The sequence below is a fragment of the Pholis gunnellus genome, assembly GCF_910591455.1.
Source record: "Pholis gunnellus genome assembly, chromosome: 23".
Taxonomy (NCBI): domain Eukaryota; kingdom Metazoa; phylum Chordata; class Actinopteri; order Perciformes; family Pholidae; genus Pholis; species Pholis gunnellus.
The window spans coordinates 1,372,410-1,389,917 of NC_136550.1; the positions used below are offsets into that span (position 1 = coordinate 1,372,410).

Below are 17,508 nucleotides of genomic sequence, written 5' to 3' on the forward strand. Positions count from 1 at the left end.
ACACACACACACACACACACACACACACATACATACACACCACGTTGAAAAGATAACCAGACGGTTATTCTGCTGAGACGCAGCATGGAGGAGAGCTTCAATACCGAGCAGTAAGTCACTTCTAAGAAACTCAATTAAAACATTTTATAATGGGAATTGATTCTGAGTAACTGCACTCGCAAGTGGAAAAGACTCAATTTATAAGTTAAGTAGAATAAAGCTTAAATATAATTGTAAACGCAGTTTTAGTTTAGAAATGATTAACACCATTCAGGTTAATTACTATGAGCAACATACCATTAAAAAATTACATTTGTTCTTCTTCAATCCCTCAATTATTCCTATTTTAACAGATAAAAACAGTATAATTCAGACAGCCAGAGGATTTATTTACATGTGAAATAGTTTGAAATGATTCATACTTGAAGTGGAGGTTGAATGCGTTTCATTTTTTAACTGTACATATTGAGTTAATCTCAGGTTTAAACTGTGATTAGTTACAGCTTGTTCTCAGATGCTTTTATTGTGAAACACTCAATACTGAAAAAGCGAGCTAAGACATGCTAGATTAATGTTTATTACAAACAATAGGAAGGAGAGAAAACTGCTCTGCTAGCATCATGCTCTGCTACGAACTGAAAATAAAGAATAGCCACTCACAGTTCAGGGTTAGCTAGTTAGCCTAGCTGACAATGCTCGTTCGGACTACCCAAAGTAGCATTTAGCTAGCTAAGCTAAAGAGCCAGCTTGTCTTCCAACATCATGAAAGCCACAATCATGCTAAGAAAAAGTGTCAGCGTCATATTCTTATTTGATATTTTTACCAGAATATTTATTTTTGCCAGTTAGCTGACAAGCGCTCCAATAAACTGGTTCTTTAGAAGATCTTCAACATAGAGAAATGTCTGCATCGTCTCCTGGTATACCAGTATATTCTTGTCAAAAGTATACATTTTGTGTGTACTGTGTCTACATGTCGAACAGCGAGGATGGCGGTACACTGGACTACTCTCCGGTGTCGTGGCGGGAGTATTTTGATCAGATGCAGGATGTGAGCGTGGGGCCGGCCGACAACATGGACGTCTACAGGATCTATAGAGCCGGACATGACGGACCGCTGCTGGTTCTGCTGCACGGAGGAGGACACTCGTCTCTGTCGTGGGCCGTCTTCACCGTGAGTATCTAGTAAAGTCAGCTGGTCGATCCATCGATGGCGGCTACATCCTGAATATATGAGTGTTTTGGTGTTTCTCCGCGTTGCAGGCGGCGATCACCAGCAGAGTGACGTGCAGGATTCTTGCCATGGACCTCCGGGGTCACGGTGAGGCAACATAAATAAATACGTTTGGTTCTTCAGTTAACAAGATATAAATTACAGATTCAACGTACAAGCAAATAAGTTGTTTGTCGAGATTGTGCTGGTATCACTCGTTATGATTTTGGATTATTTGGATTATGTGGACGTTGCATCCAATGGTGGCTCTAACTTGTTTTTCTTACATTTATGCCCAAAGTAGGGAAATAGTAATAATTCATTACAATTTCAAAATCACGATATTCTCGTGTTGTATTGTTATATGTGTATCGCTAGTCTTTTGGAGAACCAAACCTATAAAAATATTTGGTGCCTAAAATCGCATTTGGCACCAGCCTGGCCCCCATTTGAAATGGTCTAGAACCGCCACAGTTAGCACTACAAATTAAATCTACTAATTCAATATTTGTCTTTAAATAATTTTTAAAATCAGCGATTTATTTAAGCTTCTCTGCCACTTCATCGCTACGGATGGTCTCCCTTGCTTTAACATAACATTATTGATATTATCGATCGGTTTCAGTGATTCAGTGTCGAGTTTTAGAGTAAAGCAGTCTAAATTGCATCATAATGAGGATTAAAAAACAAAAATCTCTACTAAGGTGACACCTTGGTCCGCCAGTCAGACGACTTCTCAACTCATACCATGTCCAGGTAACAGCACCGACACACAAACACAACACCACTAATCCTTTTACCTTAAATTAACCAAGAGGGACCAGAACCGTTACCATCTGCTACTACTACCACCGTTTGCTCCACCCCCTTACTCAGTGATGTGGCCAATGTGATCCGAGCCTGCTACGGTGAGACTCCTCCCCCCATCGTCCTGATTGGACACGGCGTTGGCGGGGCGATCGCAGTGCATACAGTCAGCAACACGCTGCTACCGACCACTGTGGGCTTGGTGGCGATCGACGTCGTAGAAGGTATGAGTTCGCTTTTTTTATTTGTTATGTTCACAAATATCTTCCGTCACCGGGTTCTCTTTTCCTGTTGTAGGCAGTGCGACGGAGGCTCTACACAGCATACAGAACTTCCAGAAGGAAAGACCCAAATCCTTCAAGTCTATGGATGACGCTATAGAGTGGAGGTGAGCAATTAAGACCAAATATACCCAAAGAAATACAGAAACTCACCCACATGTATGCGTCTCCGTTTGCCAGGTCACCAAGCTGATTGCAATCCGTAATTCTCCTGATGCTGTTTGGTAGCTGCCAAAAACACCAGAAGAAGAATAACTTAGCATATTAGGTGTGATAATGAACAGTTAGCAATAACAGCTACTTAGCTAACCGCTCTCCGTGAACTAACCCAAACACCTAATTGAATTACAAGTGAAACAAAAGTTTTATTGCGTCATGATAACAGACTGTATATAAGAGGTGGACGTAGTCGTTGTGACGCCACCCATTGGTTTGCCGTCGCCATCTTGGTTGTCGGCTCAGACTGCTAGAAATAGTCGAACTTTGGAGGAGTAAAGAGTTCGTATGCTTCTTGGAGAGATGGACGCATTTACAACTTCTAGCTAAGTGAAACACTAACAACTCTTTCTTCTTCCTTGCAGCATCAAGAGCGGGCAAATCACGAACCTGGAATCTGCACGAGTCTCGATGGTTGGTCAGATCAAACGGTAGGTTGGCTCTGATTGGCCAGTTAGAGGTGGAACTGTATTGATTGGCTTATGCCTTTAATGTTTTTCCAATTTAAAGTCGATTTTAAAATTAAAAGTTAAAGTCCAAAATATGGACCGGGTGCCTGTTTTATTATAAAAATGAGCATAATGTACATTTCCATCACTTTAATTTGATAAATTCTAAACAATCATGCTATTTTCGAATCATTGTTGTTCTGGTCATTTGTTCTACACCATCCTGCAAATGTTTCCAAATAAAAGCCAAGTTTGGAAATGATGGGATTCTGTCCACTTAAACACTCGAGAGGGCTTTTATTTTGAGGGTTCACGGTATGTTGTGTTACACATTAGGTTCTCTATCTTAGATGTAAACTGACAGAACTAGACATAATAATGACATTTTGATAATGACCTCTCTCTTCTGTCACTTCCTGTTTGGTAAGATGTGAGGTGGAGGAGGCCGGCGCGCTGGAGAAGGCCGGCCCGGTGACTGACGTGGTGACTGACGAGGTGACCGACCCGGTGACCGACGAGGTGACCGGCCTGGTGACCGGCCTGGTGACCGACCCGGTGACCGACGTGGTGACCGACCCAGTGACCGGCCCGCTGACCGGCCCGGTGACCGATACGGTGACCGGCCCGGTGACCGACGTGGTGACCGGCCCGGTGACCGATACGGTGACCGACGTGGTCGTCAAGCGTGACGAAGAGTCCTGCGATCAGAGTTGCGACAAAGAAAATGCCGCCACAGAGGTGAGCGTAAGCGAAGGCCAGGTAGGAAAACAACCGCTCAGAGACACTGATGGTGAAGTAAAGACACTATGAAGCATAAAAATACCATGTATAACATATGAAGACTACTTTGTACTATCATGGCTGTAAAAACCCGGTTAAAACAAACAGTCACCATAGTGCAAAACTCTGCAAAATAAAACCAATCTGTGTGTTATGGTGTGTTTTGTGCTTTAAAGGATGTATTATAATCATGACCAAAGCAGGATAATGTATGAGTTGTGAAACTTTAGGCCTTGCCATTGACTCACATTCAACTGCACCATTCAAATTGTAAACACACAAATGCCTTAACAAACATGCCATTTAAATTGGCAACCACTGACTTGCATTCATTCAAACAGCTCCGAACGTTTCCATATAACACACACTAACAAAATAATTTCAAACAGTACTTCCGTTGACTTCCATTAATCCCCAAACTTCTAAACCTGACCGCAACTATTAAAGTGTTCTCATGAACCGAAACACACTTGCACATCAACACGTATAATACTTCATGTGTTTCCATTGACTTACATTTAACCGGCAACTTTGAACCACTCAACCCTAAAACAGGCGGATGGAATAAATGGATTTAATCAAATTCAAGTTCTCAAATGCACGTCAATGTCTTGATGTTTTCTTCTTATCTGCTGTATTGTTATGATTATTAATCAACCACACTGTGTATCTGTGTGTAAGAGTGTGTACATGTGGCGTATAGATCTGTCCAAGTCAGAGAAGTATTGGGACGGCTGGTTCAGAGGAACCTCCAACCTCTTCCTGGCTTGCAACCTGCCCAAACTCCTGCTATTGGCTGGTGGGTATTTCAGTACTTTTTAAGGCAAAAAGTACTACCTTTGTGTATATTAGCTGGCGTAAAATATGACCGCTGAAATGTATTTTGATGTATTAATAACTAGCAGTAAGCTGCTTCTGTTTCCAGCAATCGGCCGGCTGGATAGAGATCTGACCATCGGCCAGATGCAAGGTGAGACGGTGACCCCTCAGTTTCTGTTCTAGATACGTTGTTAAGCAAAGAAATGGCATTGCTCAACTAATTTATCCCACATTTTAACATGATACTTAAGTACAGTTTTGAATACAGAAGTTGTACTTGTAGTGGAGTACTTTCACAATGTGGTATTAGTACATTTACTGAAGTAAAGGATCTGAATACTTCTTCCTCTACTGTCCATCAGTACAAAACAAAAACTGTCTGGCAAACAGAAAATAAACCTAAACAAAGAGGAGGCAGAACGAAGTAGAAGTTAGTGGGGCTGATGGGAAATGTAGTCTTGTAGAGACAAAATGCCACGTGTGGAGAAACACTGTGGTATTTGGAATACTTGACATTCTTTTCATGCTGTGTTTCTACACAAACTGGTGAAGGGTGTCTTCACTGCTGCAGAGACGTCTCTAAGGACACACACACACACACACACACACACACACACACCTTGAGGCGGCAGATCCTCTCCAGAGACAGCTGCTTCTGTCAGTCAACAACCACGCTGGAAGTGACAGCCCAGGAGTGTGTGTGTGTGTGTGAGATAAAACAGCATCAGAGAGATGTGTGTGAGACAGACTGTTCACAGTGTGTGTGTGTGTGTGTGTGTTTGTGTTTACCTGTCTCGCTGTTTGTCTCCAGGTAAATTCATGATGCAGGTGTTGCCCCCCTGTGGACACGCAGTGCAAGAAAACAGACCAGAAAAAGTAAGAAAACTGTTCAGTTTCAGTGGAAAAATGTGACGAAGTACTCCGGTACTGTACTTGAACACAATTCTGAGGTATTTGTACATGAGTATTTACATTTCATGCTTCTTTATAATTCTAATTTACTACAATTCAGAGGGAAATGTTGTACTTTTTACAACATTTTTGTAACATTTTTTACTTTAATTAATTTACTCCATCTCGAGAAGCCTTCTGACATGACAGGATGAGAACAATTGAAGAATCTAATTCACAGTTATAGTTAGGATTTGTTAAATTAAGATTAATTAGGAGATCTGAGATAGGTCACAGCCATGGATTTAAAAATTACTTCGGGAATAGTTAGATTTTTCCTTTCTTTTATACTTAAGCAAAGATAATACAAGCACAAGGATACTTATCTGTTATGATGCTGCCGAACCGTATGATTAAATCGTCTGTTTGTTTAGGTTGCTGACGCTGTGGCCTCCTTCCTGTTGAGACACAAGTTTGCTGAAGCCAGAAGAGAAACCAGGAGGTAAAAAGTTCAGATAACTGACAAAAGCTAACTTTTGACCTGGAACAGATATCTTTAATTATTGCACCCAGAAAGCACCAATTATTTTTATTTTTACAATAAAAGTATACCTGAAACTGTTCTTCATTCCCTTTTTTCCAGCTCCAACTCTTTCGCACAATGAAGTCTGCAGGTAAAATGTTATTTTAAACATCTACACCTGCTAAAAATTCAGAACAGCTTTAGTACTGAAGCATTAATGTACCACACAGAAGAAATACTCCATTATAAGTAAAAGTACATTGAAAATAAGTAAGTACAACAGTATCATCAGGAAAATGTGAAAGTACTCAATGCAGAGACATTTTGTTTTAGGGATTAGCAAAATAAATATTAACTTTCTGACCAACTACAAGTTTAAATAGCAATATTTAAAGTATTAGAATGCTTGTTGTGATCAAATACTGCAGGTTTTAACTCTTTAAACATTTTCTCTCTTTCTCAGGGTTTTTTCTCAGACCGGCAAAAATAAATAGTAGCTCCAAGAAAATGGAAAGTGCCACAAGACGTCATGACAACAACCCCAAAGTATATTTGATTTTACTTCCTGTTTCTGCATCGAACAAATCCCAAATTGAGCTACAGATTATATGTTGGGAGCCCAAAAACCTACCCCCGGAAAAGATAGTTTTAAAAAGCTATACATTAAATACTATAAATGACAAAACATAAGTAGTCAAACAAGTCAAAATGACAGTAGATTAAAAAACGTTTTGACCCACTTAGTCAACATCCCACAATTTTTCTAGCTAACGTAAATTAGCTTCCATACATAACAGTTCTTTGGTATTTATTAAAATATAGCTAGCTACTAGTAAAATAGTAAACCATACTCCGCTGAAGTTTTAGTACCACCATTAAAACTTAATTTAGCTGCGTTTAAGATGTAATACTTTTATCAGTAAATACAAGTATTCTGGTGAAGCCACAACCTTTACAAACGTCATGAGGCTCGAGATCTTTTCAAATTCAACTGGTGGCTAATTTTACCGTCCGATTCCTGTTTTACCATTACATATTTTACCGAATACACCAAATATTTGTATTACTGCTCTCATCCAAGACAAACGTTTTTGCTAGTTTAAAAAAAGAGCCATTTGCTACCCGAGTTTTAAGCTAAACATTCTGGCTGCGCTACATTTAGAAGCTAGCAATTAACTAATGCTTAAGCTAATAGCAAGTGCTAGCTAGCTAGCTATCTGAAGATTAATATAAGCAATGACACAATGAAATTAGTTTTTATTAAGAGGTTTAATGGCATTAGACTAAAATACTTACGTGTGATATTACAGAGCTTGTTAGCGGTTCAACTTATTTTCCGCACAAAGGCAGTGACGGCGAACAGAAACTCGGCTAACGTTAAGGAACAAGATATTCTCATAGACAACAGTGAAATAAAATGTACTCTCTAAAAGATAGGAAAAAGAAAGAGCATGTCATTTGGTTTACAATGGCTTTCAGGAGAATGATGAAGACACATTAATTAAGATGTTTTCACTGTGTGGCCGTTAACACGGAGGGAACCATGCTAACGTTACCGTTAGCAAAGCGAACTGTAGTAACATGCTAACGTGATGTTCTGTTTGTTCACTGCTTCCTTCAGTTAGAGGTTTGTTACTAATTATAGAAACAATAAAAAAAATACTATTTCTCTGTGCTAAAATGTTCTTGATAAACCCGTTATAGAATCGAATGTTTGTTCAATAAAAACTGTTTTATGTCCTCAATTTATCATTAATGGTATTTTCTTCACCACGTTGCACCATGAAGTGATGTTTGTTCTGTGGTCGAGAATAAAAAATGATAAACTACCGTCAACCACCCTCAGAAAATTAAGTCATGTTGATATCCTGTACAGGAGTGTCCTGGTAATTACTTTTGTAATAATACATGATTATAAGACAATGACACTTTTGTGTAGAAAATGGGTTTATAGGCTAGTTAAAATACATAAACATTTGACTCCATCTACAACCAATAAATTGGTGCCCACACTACCGGTACTTGTTTTGTCTTCCTTCATTCTAAAGTATTGTTACTTCGTCGTGATTGGATTTTATGAATGCTGGATGCTTGAAACATGGATTCAATCCTTGTCTTTTTTTGTTGTAAATAAATGTTTTCACCAACAAAATACACACAAAACCCAGAGGTTTATAAAGTATAGACTAGAATGTAGAATTCAAACTGTTCAGCTGTAATAACATTTTCATTAATGGAAAAAAAAAAAAGAATAAAATCCCATCCCTGTTAAAAAAAAAAAAAATGTTTTAAAGATGACAAACAAGACACCAGACTGGAAAAAAAACAAAACTTGAATTGAAAGTTTTATTTAAATTCTGTCCTGAATCAGAACACGTGCAACAACTGAAACACAGAAACAAACATGGCCGCTTCGTATTTACACGTGTGTACGTCGGTATTTTTGCGTTTGCGTGCAACAGGACAACCACACAAACAGACGCTCAGTAAAACAAGTAATATCGTAGAAACACACGTAGACGCATTGGATCGCCTCGACTTTCACCGTCTCTCTGGAGGGATCTGAAACTTTTTTGTCTCGTTCTTTTTTTCTGAACACGTTTAGAATTGTTGAAATGGATTCAAATCCACCTCAAAGCAGGTTGTGTGTCAATTCAAAAAAATGAAAAATAATATTCAGGTTATGTTCTTAACAATTTAGAAGATTAAAATGTATAATCCCAGATGGGATTACATGAATCAGGATACGACACAAATTACAATTCATGGCAAAATATATGGCAGTTGGTCCACAAACACATTAGCAGTTTAACCAGGAAACATTTTCCAGATCCTTTTTTCTCACTCAAATTTACAAAATGTCTCATAACGATCCCACGAAACAATCCCCCACTTCTCTAAAACACAGAAATCTAGAGGGAAGACGAGTGAAAATAAGAGTTTAAAAGTAGTGAACGAACAAAATGTTCAAAGGAGAGACGTAAATTAAAAATTAAAATAAAGCAGTTATTAGAAAGGAGACTTTTCCAGAACCTTCCAGAGAAACAGAATTAAAGTGCATCAACAACAACAAAAACAGAGGCCGAGCAACCAATCAAAACACGGCATCCGGAGAAAACAGCCAATGGGCTGCAAGGAGAGGCGGGAACAGGATAAACCAATCAGACGTCATTACTGGCAGTGACATGAAGATCCCCTTCATTTAACACGAGAATAGAGACAGATATCAAAGTATTAACTTTGTTTTACTTTGAAAAGAATAACCATGGGGGGGACCGACATGCCACAGCAGCCTCAGTCTCTTCTAGAAGAACAAGATAAATGGATCCAATCAAATTCAGTTTCACTACGGTGGCAGCAGATTCAGTCACATAAAGAAAACATAAGAAAAAGAAACATTCTCGGTTAAAGTAAAGCTTACAGCACAAAGGAAGTGACTTTAATTATTGTTAAATGGCCAAGACAACATGAACACGTCATCATCTGTATATAGTACAGCTGATTGGTTCTCCACCATTTAACCAGTGTTTCTTTATTAACTAGTTTGTTGTGTACTTGGTAACCGACAGACTGCAAAGTAGGAAAAAGAAATTTAAAAAGTCGTCCTGGCTCATTTGGTTCCATTTGAATTCTACGAAACATCACGAAAGACTTGATTACATCTCCAGGTTATTATTATTCATAAATACAGTTGAATGGTTGAACTACAGATCCCATTATGTCGTGTGATGGTTTTTCCTTTTCTTAAATTTGCTGACTTCTGAGCACATTCTCGAACATTTAAACTTACAATAGTTTAGAATCAGTCCATCGAGGTGCTTCACGTAGTGTTTTTATGTACAATTACACAAATAATCAACACTTAAATCTGCCCGGATACTCAATCACGCTGAGACTCCTCAAGTCTTTGCTGCTGGGCGTCTTCGTTACAAAAATAAAAACGTCTCCTCTGGTATCAAAATAGACGACAATCTGTATCTCTCTTGGCGTCTGAACACCCGTTTGGCAGACGGACAGCGATGCCACACGGAGAACACGTGGAATATACATTTAATATTTACATGCTCGGCATCCAGAGTGAACCACGCTCACTAAAGCAGGGAAGGATGAAGTCCACCACTCTGGGTACCGTCGATCTGTCGGCTTTCACAGCTTGTTGTGGTGGCGTTTCAACTTTAAAACTCTGGGAATGGTAACGGCGGCTGACTCTTATTGTGGAGGCGGGTTTGAACAACACATCTTAGGTTTGGTAGAGATCGGAGAGAAGATGATGGACGAGAGTCAGAGAGTCGATCCTTGATTGTCGGGGTTAAAGGTGTTTTTAAAAAAGGCAGCATGAGGCCGTGGTGGTCAGGCAGACGGACGGGAAAACAAAACGACACTAAAGACGAGGTTCCTACGTCGCATTTTAACGATTAGCAGACGTTACGACTCAGGACAGACGGACACCGTGGAAGACTGATGAAGAAAGTCTGTCCGTCCTTTTACCTTCAGGCAGCCGCGAAGGGATTACAACCAAACTGATCAGCAACGCGTCGTAGAAACGCACACAATTTCTGCTAGATCGCCCAATTCCGACGCCCGATTACGATGAATTAAGGCGCCCCATTACGATTTATGACGCGCTACGAAGCACGATCCGTCAACCTGGCTGTCAGACATTCGGATGAATTTCTGGTTCGTCCCAAATTGAGTTTAGCTGTCTCGCAGTTCCATAGTCCGATTTCCAAACACAGCTGGTGTCAAACAATCCGTTAAAAACTGTACCGAGCTCGTTTTATTACTAATGAAGTAGTATTTTACATGTTGGGGCTCAGACTGTAGTCTTCACTAGAACTTCTGTGATAGTAAACGTTTGTTGCAGAACAGAGCCGCTTCTACTTTCTAAGTAACGCTGCCTCTCTAACATCGTTGAGGACATAATCATAATTGAATTCACTTTATTGGACATCGTCACTACCTCTTGTGGGAGCTCGGTGTCGCAACCGATTGTTTTGTACAGCGTGAGCATGAAGGAAAGTTACATAAATAAAAACCTCTAAATGGCGGTGCAGCTGGAAACTCTCCATCGTGGAGGCATTTCACTCGTTACCATTTTCTCAGAATGATAATTACTTTTCGGTATTAAAACACATTTCATCAACCGTTCTCATACCTTATAAAATCAATGCAAACATTTCTTAGCGTCACTATTTTGGAACCACGACCGAAGACAGAAAGCATCCAAACCAAATACTGCGAGTACTACTGTACTGTAAAGATAAAGGAGAAAGAGTAAAACACTGTGTGTAGTATTTATTACTGCAGTCACACTGGAGCTGTGAAACACCGGTTTAAGCAGAACACTAGAAGAAGAAGACACAAACCGAAGCAGAGCAGCTGGCGTGTCCTTTCAAAATAAAATAAAAATAAAAGCGTTCCTTTCCAGAAATGAAAAGTCGGTCATCGCACACGTCCAGAAACAGCACCGGCATGTTGGCAGGTCACTTCAACCGGAGGACAAAACCTCCAGAGAATCCAGACCAGGACAGGAAGTGAGTCACCATCAGGTCTCGTTCTAGTTGTTTTGCCTCCAACAGAATATTCCACAAAAAGTCCAAGAGCGCTCGTTACTGAAGAACAGGAAGTAACACGCAGGGAAATCTAGATTCCTCACAGATCCTCCTCATTTATAATCCTGCTTTGGCAGCCGTTTGAGATGATCCTCGTGGTCTCCAGAGTTAAATGTTCTTCTGGAGACTCGGTTTGAATCCCATCAGACCATCAGAATGTCCACGATGTTTGGAGTTCAGGTTTCTGTCACTGTGGGTCAGTGACCGATGGGAGAGTCTGTTTCTGGAACCAGACAGGTGGACTAAGTTACAGACCAGGGTCACCACACTGGATCACACCGGTGTTAGGTCCTGGTTCTAACCTCGCCAAGAGCCCAGGAGACTACAAATGAAGCCAAACCCTTGAGTCCAGATCAAAACCAACACACACCTTAAAGTAAGTCCACTATGTGCAAACCCATCAGAGTCTAGACCCTGCTTTTGGCTCGTCTCGCGTCCACACCTGGGGTCCAGACAAGTTGGTTTGGTTCAGCTAAGTTCTGAATCACACAGGTCCAAACAAAAAACAAACAGTTAAAACCAGAACCAGGTCCTGGATCTGGTTTCAGTCGGGTCGTTCTCTGGAGCTTCAGGTTCACTCAAGTCAGTAAAAAAAGAACCTGATTTGAGTCTGTGTTGACCCGGTTCAGGTGGGTGGGTTCTGTTCTGGTTCTGGTCTGGTCCTCTCAGGACTTGTCCCCCAGCTGACACTGGTCCACGGACCCCTCCTCGTCTGAGAGACCCGTTTCAACGGTGATGACCAAGGACGCCACCGAGGCGCTGCTCGCCATCGGCTGTAGTTCACCTGGAGGAGGGAAGGAAGGAAGGAAGGAAGGAAGGAACAGAGGATGAGGTGAAAGTCTCATCCCAAACCAGACTATAACAAGTGGAGCCTCCATTTCAACATTGGTAACACTTGGAGAAATGTTGAATGTATCGATTAATTTGTTTGCCAATTTTTGTAATTGTTAATTACATGCCTCAGAATCACCACTGGGTGTCAGTATAACACTTACAGCAGCCGGTCAGAGAGTGTGTGTGTGTGTGTGTGTGTTACCTGTGTGTGTGTCTGTGGTGGCTGTCAGTGGACTGTCTCTCAGGGTGTCTGGGTCCTGGTAGTCCTGAGGGAGCCCCACCCTCCTCACCCCGGGGTCCAGCACCACGGAGGCTCCGTCGCCCTCGCTCAGCGTGCCGTCGCTGGAGGCCCCGGACACCACGGCCTCCAGGGCCAGGGCCCCGACACCGCCCGCTCCCACCCCCCCCACGCCGCCCAGGGCCAGGTCGTAGTCCAGCGGCAGGTCGTCCAGGCAGTCTGCGTTCAGCTGGAGGGGGGGGAGGGGGTCAGAGACATTTTAACAACACACCATTAGTTTCACTTTACTACTTTTAAGACGTTTGAGAAACACAGTTCTGCTGAATAAACATGTCGATGTTAAACATTCTGTTTAGTTCAAAACTAAATGCAGCCGGTGGACTCACAGCGATGCCGAGGGCTTTGAGGATGTTCATCTTACACATGGGACACGTGCGGTGGTCCAGCAGCCACGGATCCACACAGCTCTTATGGAACAAGTGTCTGCAGACAACAAGAAGAACACAGTTATCTCTGCTGTTCATCTGCTGTCACACAGGGAAACATGGAAACAACACGTGTTTACAGCAGCTTTCCTTTTGTGAATTACACAAAGTCAGAAACACAACAACAAGTTATTGTCGTCTAAACCCTGAAACGTTTCAACCTTGACAAAGGAAGCGCAGACCAGATCCACTCCTCCTGGTCTTACCTTTCACAATAAAAGCATAACTGTTTCCCAGAGGGACCTCAGAGCCTCTCTCTAAGAGGAAACTCAATATAATACGATAGCTAAGGCAGACAGACTCTCCTGCTCCAATCTATCCAAACCTTCTCTTGAAAAAGTGTTGCAACAGTGAATTCACATTCCTGCTGGTTCTGAAAGCCTTCAGGGATCAACGGGACTTATCCTTTAAATCATGTTCAAACAGCTTTGTATGAACCCTGCTTTAAGTCCTGGTGAAGTTCCCGTCCCGGTGGTCTTACCTGCAGGGCAGGATGCGGACCACGTCGTTGGGTTTGTAGCCCTCGATGCAGACGGCACAGTTGTCGAAGTCGGCCTCCGTCTCCTGGTCGCCTTTCCTGATGGTACGAACCTGAAGCTTACTGATGGCCTTCTTAGCTGCATCACCAAGACGACGCTGTGGGGGAGAGGGGGAGAGAGAGAGAGAGAGCGAGAGAGCGAGAGAGCGAGAGAGAGAGAGAGAGAGAGAGAGAGAGAGAGAGAGAGAGAGAGAGAGAGAGAGAGATGATGTATATTAGTCTCAGATTAAGAAGCAGTAGTTAAACTTCTTCCTCAAACTTTGTGACTGTTGTGAGATTTAACTTCAGATTAAAGTTTCCTGTTTGAGTTTATTTTCTTCAGTTTTCTCCAGATTACTAAATCTTTTTTGTTTACAAATATATTTCAACACACAGTTTGTTAAGTTTGTTAAGTTTTTTGAAGCAGCTGTTTCTAATCAGGTGGTTTGGGAACATTTAGTAGTATGAACTACACACAGGTAAGCACACAGAAACTCCATGCTTCCACTGGTAACCCCGTATTTAACCCCACATTGCTACGAGTGTTGGCGTATCATATTATTATTATTATTATTATTAGGTGGTGTTGTTGTTTACCTGGTTGCGGTCCCGAGCGTTGGCGTATCATATTATTATTATTATTATTATTATTAGGTGGTGTTGTTGTTTACCTGGTTGCGGTCCCGAGCGTTGGCGTATCTGAACCTCTGGATGTAGTAGAAGACGAGCCAGGCCAGAGAGATGATCATGAGCACGATGAAGGAGATGGAGACGAACACCACCGACGTCCTGCTCACGTACTTCTGCAGGTTCCTGGTCCCGATGGTGATGGTCATGTGGACCGTCACGTTGTGCTCCAGAAGGGTCGCCACCTCACGGCCCTTTAGCTCCGGGATCATGATGGCGACCACCTCACCTGTACCTGAGGAGAGACGGGGGGGAAACACACTGTAAGTCAACAAATACTCTACGTTTTAATATAGATTCAGCAAACAGATATTTGATTATAACATGTATATGCATGAATTAAATACATGATAAATGAGTCTTTTCTTGTCAAGTGTTTGTTGTGTTACAAATTCATTTCATCGTGCATCCCTGTGTTGCATAATGACAATAAATGATCCTTGAATGTATATCCATACATACATACACACATATATCTCATTAGTCACTTCATTCATTCATTCATTCAGTAACACCCCCCCCCCCCCTCCCCCCCGATCATAAACACAACCAGCTCCTCTTCCGCCCACAAGAGACGGCTGATCTAAAAATAACCAGTAAACCCTGACATGCTTCTGAGTGTACATCCATCTATGGTATGAAGTACAAACACCAGGATTATATAAGAGACTGCAGCATTTCTATCACGTAGTAACCAGGGATTAGCCGGTGACGGCGGTCAGGTGTGAACGGGTCAAACCATTACTAAGGAATCTGAGGGTTTATTTCTGGAGAAAAACCAGCTCCTAAAACTGAGGAAGGAACAGTTTCTGAGGAAGAGGAGGAAGAGGAAGTTTGTTTTGGTCTCTTTTTTGGAGAAACAACCCTAAATTTGAGAACATGACTCTTTGATTTAACGTTTTGATTTTCCATCATAAAATAATGTTTTTGACACATGTTTGGCGTCACAGTCCTCGATGACTCTAAATACTCATACTGACATAAAACACATTGATGCAAGTATTGTGAGTATCTGTGACGTGCTGGTTCAGAACTTGATGTACTGGATGTGTCTTTGTGTCTTTGTGTCTTTGTGTGTTCAGCCCCCGAGGCCGACGCTGAACTCAAACCAACCTCAACAAACACACAAAGCAACCAAATCAATCAGTCTGTGTCTAAAAATAGTCCCCTGGGATCAATGACTCTGTCCCTCATCAGTACTGCTCTCCACACCGACGTCAAACCCGTAACGTTAACGAGTCCTCAAACAGATCTCTGCTCTGTGTGGAGCTCAGTAGTTGACTAATAAAGAAAATGAAGTGGCAACTATTTAAATGATTTATCTGTTGTTTTTATATTAATAAACTCAACTTAATATCTTTGGGTTCTAAGCTGTTGGTCGAGCGACGTCGCCTTTCTGACATTTAAACAGTTTCAGTCAGTTTTAAAGATTTTCCTTTTATGAAAGTAAATTAATATCTTTGGGTTCTGGATTGATGTTTCTGAACATCTGGGCTCTGAATACAAATCTACCATACATTTGTTTTTTAAGGTGTTTTGTTTTAAGTCTTGTTCTTAGTCTCTGTCTCGTCTTCTTCTTTGTCTGGGTCTGGGTCTGAGACTGGGTCTGAGTCTTGTTCTTGGTCTGGGTCTGAGACTGGGTCTGAGTCTTGTTCTTGGTCTGGGTCTTTGTCTTGTTCTGAGTCTGGGTCTTGTAAAACCAGACTTGTATCACATGAGAGAGCGTCACTGTACCTGGATGAGGCATCGTGAGGGTGTCGTTCACATTGGCGGCCCCCACGTTGAAGATGACCACCGCCGAGGCGTTGTGTGCCGCTGCGTGGCGGATCTTATCCTTGTAGGTGCAGTTGCCCGGGGCAACCAGCGCCACCCAGGCTCCGGCCTGCGTCGGCACCGCGAACCGGGCGTTGGGGTCGCAGGCCTGCCGGTCGCTGGGCAGCACCACCACCAGGTCCTTGGCGTCGCGCTTCGGAGAGTGCTCGCCGTAGCGGCCGCACTCCGTCTTCTCGGTGCGGAGCTCCGACGTGGCCGGGTCCACGTAGGTGATGTTCACGAAGGCGGTGTACCACTCCTCCCGCTCGGCCACGGTGAAGTCCAGGCACAGCAGGTGGACGAAGCAGAAGGACAGCAGCCACGTGGAGAGGGCCAGGCTGCGGCAGGCCGCCACCAGAGAGCCCGGTGCCATGGTGATACAACCGCCGGAGGAGAGAGGAACCAACCGCCGGAGGGGAGAGGAACCAACCGCCGGAGGGGAGAGGAACCAACCGCCGGTGGAGAGCGGAACCAGACCAGGTGGAGAGTGGAAGCAACCGTCGGTGGAGAGCAGACCAACTGTCGGTGGAGAAGAACCAACTGTCGGTGTAGAGAGGAACCAACCGTCGGTGGAGAGAGGACCAACCGTCGGCGGACCAACAGTCGGTTGAGAGCGGACTAACCGTCGGTGGACCAACAGTCGGTGGAGAGCGGACCAACCGTCGGTGGAGAGAGGAACCAACCGTCGGTGGACCAACAGTCGGTGGAGAGCGGACCAACCGTCGGTGGACCAACAGTCGGTGGAGAGCGGACCAACAGGCGGTGGAGAGAAAAACCAACCGTCGGCGGACCAACAGTCGGTGGAGAGCGCACCAACCGTCGGTGAACCAACCGTCTGTGGAGAGCGGACCAACCGTCGGTGGACCAACAATCGGTGGACCAACAGTCGGTGGAGAGCGGACCAACAGTCGGTGGACAGCGGACCAACCGTCGGTGGACCAACAGTCGGTGGAGAGAGGACCCAACCGTCGGTGGACAGCGGACCAACCGTCGGTCGGTAGCGTGCACACAGACGTCTACTCCAACATCTTTAACTTCGACGCCCACTCCTTTACCACCCTCTCCCTTCTGTTATAAATATATATTTCCGTGTTTTCAGCCGCTACCTAGCTTCACACGTCCGTTAGCCGTCTCCATTATCAACCGTCGCCGAGAACACAACAACAACAAAACACTCACGGGAGAAAGAGCAGCTTCGGACAAAATCCAACGGTTAAAACGACGCGACTGCACGTTACCGAAGTAAAACATCAAGCGGTGAACGTACTGAACTATAAAGTTAACGGTTATTTATCTAAATGCAGCTCAACGCAGCAGGCCAGCTAAGCTGCATTGTTATGACTG

At 43.0% G+C, this 17,508-nt stretch overlaps 2 protein-coding genes across 2 annotated transcripts; one reads left to right on the forward strand and one right to left on the reverse strand.

The window, feature by feature from the left end:
- Positions 1–973: 973 nt before the first annotated feature.
- On the forward strand, positions 974–6,131 carry LOC306714523 (protein phosphatase methylesterase 1-like; the record flags this gene model as incomplete). Its single annotated transcript, XM_079184566.1, has 13 exons — positions 974–1,174; positions 1,264–1,321; positions 1,918–1,969; positions 2,090–2,244; positions 2,318–2,408; positions 2,883–2,948; positions 3,395–3,461; positions 3,651–3,725; positions 4,428–4,545; positions 4,672–4,716; positions 5,377–5,441; positions 5,891–5,958; positions 6,100–6,131. The coding sequence occupies 13 exons, from the start codon at positions 974–976 to the stop codon at positions 6,119–6,121; spliced, it is 1,083 nt and encodes a 360-aa protein (XP_079040692.1). The 3' UTR covers positions 6,122–6,131.
- Positions 6,132–8,321: 2,190 nt separating this feature from the next.
- rnf150b (ring finger protein 150b) lies at positions 8,322–17,490 on the reverse strand. The gene is made up of 6 exons (XM_079184821.1): positions 16,087–17,490; positions 14,337–14,587; positions 13,630–13,784; positions 13,050–13,146; positions 12,628–12,892; positions 8,322–12,375 (listed from the first exon to the last, which is right to left on the reverse strand). The coding sequence occupies exons 1-6, from the start codon at positions 16,535–16,537 to the stop codon at positions 12,257–12,259; spliced, it is 1,338 nt and encodes a 445-aa protein (XP_079040947.1). The 5' UTR covers positions 16,538–17,490; the 3' UTR covers positions 8,322–12,256.
- Between the last annotated feature and the right edge of the window lie 18 nt (positions 17,491–17,508).

Bases quoted from the DNA above. Each gene is read 5' to 3' on its own strand.
- rnf150b (XM_079184821.1), bottom strand. From the start codon at position 16,537: ATGGCACCGGGCTCTCTGGTGGCGGCCTGCCGCAGCCTGGCCCTCTCC. The intron at 14,588-16,086 runs GTACAGTGACGC...GTCTCTCCTCAG, and splicing joins CCTCACGATGCCTCATCCAG to GTACAGGTGAGGTGGTCGCC. The intron at 13,147-13,629 runs GTAAGACCACCG...TGTTGTCTGCAG, and splicing joins GTCCGCATCCTGCCCTGCAG to ACACTTGTTCCATAAGAGCT.